The sequence below is a fragment of the Pistacia vera genome, unplaced genomic scaffold (assembly GCF_008641045.1).
Source record: "Pistacia vera cultivar Batoury unplaced genomic scaffold, PisVer_v2 Contig88, whole genome shotgun sequence".
In the NCBI taxonomy this organism is placed as follows: Eukaryota; Viridiplantae; Streptophyta; class Magnoliopsida; order Sapindales; family Anacardiaceae; genus Pistacia; species Pistacia vera.
Genome location: NW_022196756.1, coordinates 206,981 through 214,823, shown reverse-complemented (window position 1 = coordinate 214,823; position 7,843 = coordinate 206,981). Strand labels below are relative to the sequence as shown.

The 7,843-nt window shown below is 34.3% G+C and overlaps 1 protein-coding gene across 1 annotated transcript; it reads left to right on the top strand.

The window, feature by feature from the left end:
* Positions 1 to 4,523: 4,523 nt before the first annotated feature.
* LOC116119262 (probable polyamine oxidase 5) lies at positions 4,524 to 6,660 on the top strand. Its single transcript, XM_031405190.1, has one exon. It carries the CDS (start codon positions 4,730 to 4,732, stop codon positions 6,422 to 6,424), a length of 1,695 nt encoding a protein of 564 aa, XP_031261050.1. The 5' UTR covers positions 4,524 to 4,729; the 3' UTR covers positions 6,425 to 6,660.
* Positions 6,661 to 7,843: the final 1,183 nt, after the last annotated feature.

The window sequence follows — 7,843 nt, the reverse complement described above, 5'->3', positions numbered from 1 at the left end:
CGAGAAAACACCCTTTACAAAATAATGTAAGAAAAGTGTGATTGGTTTTTCTAGCATCGACCATATCTTTGATTGGGAAAGTTTATAACAAAATTTAATTGAGTTGAGGATTTTACTAATTTTAAAATATTCTACACTAATAAAATGGGCAAAAGTTGCTTAACATGAACCCAGGAAAGCCAACACAAAGATAAAGGTATTGGGCTTTGGCACAAATTTGATTTATGCTCAACAAAGCATTTTGTATTATAAGTAGGCCTAAAAGCCCATGATTTTGGTGGTCAACCTGTCAACTCAACTTAATTTTCTTATTTTGGTAAAACTCGTTTATTGTTGTTGCCCCCTTTCCGAATCTGTTTTGCTGAATTATTATTAATGTTTGGTAGATATGAAAATGATTTAGCAATCACCAAACCAAATCCATAATTTGCTCCATTTCAAAATAATAAGTCATATATTACAATCTTTGATCAATATATCAAAATGGAATTCATCCCATTGGATTTATAAGGGAAAGGTTTATCATCTATATGGGATTTAAATCTTGAGTTATTGCCAAGTAAAAAAAAAAGGTCATGATGAGATTATGGAAATAAATATTCTCGCGTTTTTTGCTTATAATATACGTAAAAAATTCATTCAAGTTTCATTCTTGTAATCCTCACCTTACCACTCAGTCATTGGCCCAAAACTATAAAAAAATATTTATGTATGTTAAAAGTATATAAAGGGTGGTTGACAAATGACAATCCTTTATTTTTTCAATCCAATTGCTCATTTGATTTGGGGAAAAAAAATATATTTATCAATATTGTTAATTGTATTATTATATTTTATTTAGGCTTAAGCCTACTGTATAGTGTAGGACTTCCTAGTTAAGTATACTTATTAGAAATTATTTTTGATCCACATCACCAAGTTAGTGGAATCATCATTCCTATTGAACAATATATATTTGCACTATTTCAGACAAAATAGAGTAGTCTCTTCTCTCCAAAACAATTACCATATGCTTTTTTTTTATGTATAATTTATTTATATTTTAGTCCATTCATGATATTTATAATAATAATAATAATATGAATGGGATTTCAACTCCTCTATCAAGCCCACTTCTCAAATATTAAACAATAAGATATGGGTAATTAAGAGTGTTCAATTCTGGGTACCCTGTATTTTTTTAAGGAATCGGAACCGGAACCGGAACTAACGGCTCCTTGAAATTTGGAACCAGAACCGGAATCGATGGTTCCGGTTCCTAGGTACCCAGAACCAGAACCTATAACAACGATTCCGGTTTCGGTTTCGGTTTCGGTTCTGGGTACCCTGTAAAATTTATGACCCCCCAAAAGTTTTTAAAATAGCAAAAAAACCCTTAAAAACTTACAAATACCCCTCCACCTGGCACTTGTTAACAAAAATAAAATTACGAATTATAAATTCAAAATTATAAACTCCATTCCTTTGTAAAGGTAGATTTTCAAAAGTCAAACCAACTTATTTTAAATGTTATGAAATATAAATATTTTTATATAAATGTAAAGTCTTAAGGTTGTGCTGTTAATCATGCCACATGGGTGACTCTATATGAGGTTTACTTCACTTTGTAAGTCTACCATTGTAAAATTATATAACCCTACTTTTTACCCTAATTGAGATAGATTCATTCATAACTTGTGCAAATCACGCTTCTATACAAAGAAAGCAACAAAAAAAAAAAAAAAAAAGTAAACGTAGAACTTTTACAATAAACATTCGAATCACTTTAAAAATCTTTTTATTGTGTTATTGTTGTGCTTTTATTTCGTTCATTGATCTAGCATTAGAATCATGGGTTTAATATAAAATTCCTGCATAAATTCCACCGCAAATCGCACCTACTTCTCGTTGATGCAAATTTCAGTATTAAACATTAATAATATTGGTTTGCACAAAACATAATCCTAAAGTAGCTGTAGATCTGAGGGTAGCAACCAAAAATACCAACACAAAAATGGCAAAGAAGAGGACACAAATTGTTTGTGGCTCAAGACACAATAACAAGAACAGGAACCCCTAGTCCCATATGGCTAGCCAGCTAGGGGACCCTCCCTCTCTATAGTGACCACATGGATTAATTCTTTCTCTCACTCTGCCTCTTCCTTCCTGTTAAATCTATCATCTAAAGTAATCAAACAGCCCTACTCATTATCAACACTATTTTCTATCTGTGCCCATCTCCTTTTCCCTACAATTATTATAAACAACATATCAATTTAAACATCTAGAAAAAATAAAAAGAAAAGTGAAACCCAACAACTATTCCATTCCAATCTATTACTACTTTAGCTGCCCTCCCATCATTCTCACATCAAATCTCCTAGTATAAAAAGTGGTCATTACCCTTATATTCTAGTTAAAAGTTAAAAATTCTAAATCTAATCAAATTTTCTTTTACTACTTTTTATCAAGGTTATTGTCTAATCAACCTTTTTTACAAACATATAAACCCCATCTTTATTTACTTGGTTAATGGTAATTAAATAGTTATTTTGACCATTTAGATACCTTTAGATTATTGTTATTTTTTATGCAAGGACAAATCAACAAGCTTGATTTGCAAAACCCTTGATGGGGTTTTGTATTTAAGTGTATGTTGTGAATTTGTCGTTTTTGGGTCTTTAATTTTGAGTACACAACTTTTCCCCACCCAAGGTTTACCTTAATAACACTTTCCCACCCAAAAAGTTTCAAAATACCAATTTATTACCCAGAGTTTATATTCTGTTTACTATCCAGAATACACTTTCCGATTCGGCGGCAAATGGAGAGTAAATCGATCTAGGTTGTTGGGGTTTTTGAAGAGGGGCAAGGTTAGCGGGAGCAGAATTTGAGAGATTTTTTTGAGTGATGATTGGGGAACAGAATGATGGTGGTGTGGGGTCGTAACGATGCTGGAATTGGCTAATGATTGGTTGGAATATAAACTTTGGGTAATAAATTGATATTTTGAAACTTTTTGGGTAAAAAGTGACATTAAGGCAAACCTTGGGAGGAGGGAGAGTCAGGGTTTACTCTTTAAATTTATTTGATTTGTTTGGTTCCTGTGAAAACTACTCAACCTACATCACGTGATCCAATGTCATGATTCATTGCTCAAGAAAATTTAGATCACGAGAGACGATGTGGAGTGTAATTAATATTAGAATTTTGACTCCTATTAATAAATTAAACATTGATAAGGACGCAACAACTCTTCTCTTCTTATATCATCATAATTAATGCCAGTTAATTAAGTTATTAGCCATTTGACTGTGATTGTCAATCTCAACTCATCAGTCAATCCTCTTACTGTATCATTCAGCCTTCATTAATACCAACTAAACTACACGTAAATAGTTAATGTTAAATTACATTATTTAGTTAGATATTTTATCTAAGTTTACCCTGCTCAGAAATATCTTGAGTTGTTTAATCATAATATATATATATATATATAAATATAAAACATCTTTTTCAATTTAATATTACACATCACATTCGCATATCCGCACTATCTTTAATAAAGATTTAGGTGAAAGTTTTTGGCTTTAGATATCGTTTAAAAAAAAAAAAAAAAGCTATAAATCTTTGTTAAAGACATTAATTATTAAACAAATATATACATGCCTGTATTAGATTAAAAAAATAATAAATTAATAAGATGGGTCATAATCATGGTGATCAACACTATAATGAGGTTCTTATCGCCACCAACCTTGTCATTAAATAATTGTCTAAGTCAAGCAATGAAATTTAACCCAGAGCCAAATTTAATCATAATTATGCACATGATCCGGGCAGCAGGAGGCATCTTCAATAAATTAGAAAGATGCTCCTGCTGTTCTGCAGATATGAAACTAGTTGACTGAAGAAGAAGAAGTAATTGGGAAAATATATATATATATATATATATATATATATAAGTAAATGAAAATAATATGAAGCAAAGTGGTTATGATTGTAACATATGTATGATTAAGTCATGATGATCAACTGGAGGACTGGCTATCAGCTGATGAAGACCAATGAATTGTTAAGTTGGTGGGCCGTCTTTTACCCGATTTACATGTGAGGTTGGTGAAAGGCAATATGAACCTTTTATTGTCCTCCCCCATAGGCCATAATTTTTGTTGCCTTCACCATTTTTTTTTACCGAGATATTCTATCAGTTCGTGCTTAATCAACTAATCTTTAGTGCACTTAAGTTAATGGTCAGGTAAATCTCTGATAGTTATTATTGTTAGTAATTAAGGTGAATCAAACTCAAGACCTATTGAATAATACTTTAAGAGTCTCTATTCAACTCCATTTTGGTACATTTTGCTATTAATTACTTACCTTCACACTCTGATATTTTTTGTTGTTATAAATGGCAGTGGAGGTTGAGACTTGAGAAAGACTAGTAGATGGCTTTTATTTTTATTTTTAATGGGCTACGCCTTTGATGCTATATATATATTACTAGCTTAGTATATAGTTCAAGAAAAGTCGTGTGGTGTCTTTATTGAGAATAATTAAGTATGTAAAAGAAGAGTCCGAAGAAGCCACACACAAATACTTCCCCTTATAAATTCCTCATCAGCAACTCTACTCAACTCATCTCACACTTCTTCATATTCTTCCTCTCCTTTTTGATTTTTCTTCTTCCTGTGTCTTTGCATTTTCTGTACTTTTTTTCTGTCATAGTGAAGCTAGCAAACTAGCATCAATGATGGCGAAGAAGCCAAGAATTGTGATAATTGGAGCTGGAATGGCTGGTCTTACTGCTGCTAATAAACTCTACACCTCTGCTAGCTCAAAAGACTTGTTTGAGCTATGTGTTGTTGAAGGTGGAACAAGAATTGGTGGCAGAATCAACACTTCAGAGTTTGGTGGTGACAGAATTGAGATGGGTGCAACATGGATCCATGGCATTGGAGGCAGTCCAATTTATAAAATTTCTCAAGAAATTCATTCACTTGAGTCTCAACAGCCTTGGGAGTGCATGGATGGTTTCTCCACAGAAACAAAGAGCATAGCTGAAGGAGGTTTTGAGCTTAATCCATCTATTCTTGACCCTGTATCCAGTCTTTTTGATAGCCTGATGGATTTCGCGCAAGGCAAGCTCAATGAACCTTCAACCTGTGAGAAACTTGACTTCTACAATCTTGCTGTTAAAGCGTTGAAGATTTTTACAAGCAATGGTAGGTCTGGTGAGCTTAGTGTTGGTTCTTTTCTTAGACAAGGCCTTAAATCTTATTGGGATGCTGTTAAAGATGAAGAGGAGTTCAAAGGGTATAATACTTGGAGCAAAAAGTTACTTGAAGAAGCCATCTTTGCAATGCATGAAAACACCCAGAGGACTTATACTTCTGCTGGTGATTTGTTCACTCTAGATTTCAATGCAGAAAGCGAGTATCAAATGTTCCCAGATGAAGAAATCACCATTGCTAAAGGTTATATGAGCGTAATTGAGCATCTAGCTTCTGTTCTTCCTCCAGGTTTGATCCAATTAGGCCGAAAAGTTTCCACCATCGAGTGGCAACCAGAAGGGAACAAGTCAAGACAGAGGGAAAATGGCCACGCTTCAAGGCCAGTAAAGCTACATTTTTGCGACGGATCTACCATGTTAGCCGATCATGTTATTGTCACAGTTTCTCTGGGGGTACTTAAAGCTGGAATTGACCAAGATTCGGGTATGTTCAAGTTCAACCCTCCTCTTCCATCTTTCAAGACTGAGGCAATATCAAGACTGGGTTATGGTGTTGTTAACAAGTTGTTTCTACAAGTGAGTCCATCAAATGAATATGATGTTATCAAAGGTAGCCGCAACTTCCCATTCCTGCATATGGCTTTTCATAGACCAGACTCACATTTGAGGAATGAAAAGATCCCTTGGTGGATGAGAAGGACAGCTTCTCTATGTCCAATTTACAAGAAATCAAGTGTGCTACTATCCTGGTTTGCAGGGGAAGAAGCTCTCGAGCTTGAATCACTGAGTGATGAAGAGATTATTGATGGTGTTTCAACAACAATCTCCAGCTTTCTGACACAACCCCACAAGAAAGAGGAATCTAATTCCCAACAATTATGCAACGGGAATAATAATGTGAATCATGTGGAAAGCAGTAACGTGAAATTCACAAAAGTTTTGAGGACAAAATGGGGGAATGACCCTTTATTCTTGGGATCATATAGTTATGTTGCAGTTGGATCAAGTGGTGAAGATTTGGATAGCATGGCAAAACCATTGCCAGAAATTGGCAGCAGTTGTGAGTCTACTGGTATTGTTCCTCCACTTCAAATTCTCTTTGCAGGAGAGGCTACACATAGAACTCATTATTCGACAACTCATGGTGCCTATTTTAGTGGTCTTAGAGAAGCCAATAGGCTTCTTCAACATTATCACTGTGTGGAGGTTTAGGATACTCTATTAGCAGTTTGCTTTTATTATTATTATGATCAAATATTTTTATTATTTTTAACACCTATTTTGCTGATATATTTCTTTCTTATTTTCCATCTTAAACATCTTTCTTTTACTTTCTATAAAGTAAGAATGAAAGCAAAAAAGAAAAGAAAAGAAAAAAAATAAAGATTAGGGAAGGATGAATGAAAGAGATGGATGGGGACCCATTTTAGATGTATTGCATGAATTAAAGAAGCTTCTTTTCAATTTTATATTGGTATTCTCTTTGTTAGAAACTAGTGAGTTTAGATTCCCCATTTTTATATTTTAAATTATCAGATGGTAATTCAAAGTAAACAAACTAAAGGGGTGTTTAAATGTAATGAAAGGTAGGTTGAAGTAAAGAAGAAGAAAACTTTGGATCCCACCTCTCTAAAGTTTTGGTTGAGTCTCAAAGGACAGGATCCGGTAAACCCGGAGTTTTCCAGCTATTAATACGCATATATATGTCACTTCTGCCGATAACAATGTGCTCTAAAATCCAAACAACCCCTTGTTCTGTCTTGACAAAAGAACTTGGGAGCTGAATTGAGATGGTGAGTGCCATCTGATACTTGCTTTCCCTTTGATTTTATGATCATCTAATGGGACCAATTGGCAATGACAAGTCCCAATCCCATTCCATTCAATGCTTACGTGCATTATAAAAGAGACATACACAAAGACACTTAACTTAGCAGTGGCCTACCCACTTGGTGCGCCATAGATTTATCTGCCAAACCAAATCCCATCTTCTTCCTCTCTGACTCAGTGCCAGAGACAAACAATTTTTTCTGTCTACTTACATTTACATATTTCAATCCCATCATCCATTTGATTTTATTCTATGCAATGGTATTTTAAAAAAAAAAAAAAAAAAAAAAAAGGGTCCATCATGGCTTAATAATTGACATGAAATGTTTGTTGGAAATGAACAAAGGTTGAGAAAGAAGCCAAACTGTGGTGAGCCTTAATTGCCCTGGATTGATTTTGATATCTGTTTGGGGCGCTGTATAGTCAAATCAAAAAGGCTGTTCATAGTGACTCTATTATTGCAAGATTATGGTAGTAGGCTTAGGATGAGGCTGAGGCTGAGGCTCAGGGTTAGGGTTAGGGTCAGGCTCAGGCTGCCCCCCAAAAAAACTGGAATGGCCCACTTGCTATCTCTTTTTGCCACTTGTGGGCTTCAATCACCCTTTGACGATTGTGCATATCACAGACCAATCTGTCATTCAGTCCTTGTCTCTTTCATAAACAAACAACTGAGAATCTCCAACACAGATCCGATACTCTTCCCATTTTCCTCTCTGTTCATCATATTATCAATTAACCATAGACCTTATTTGCTTAATAACTTCTCTAATCGCTTGTCCTTTCTCCCATTTCATCATTAGT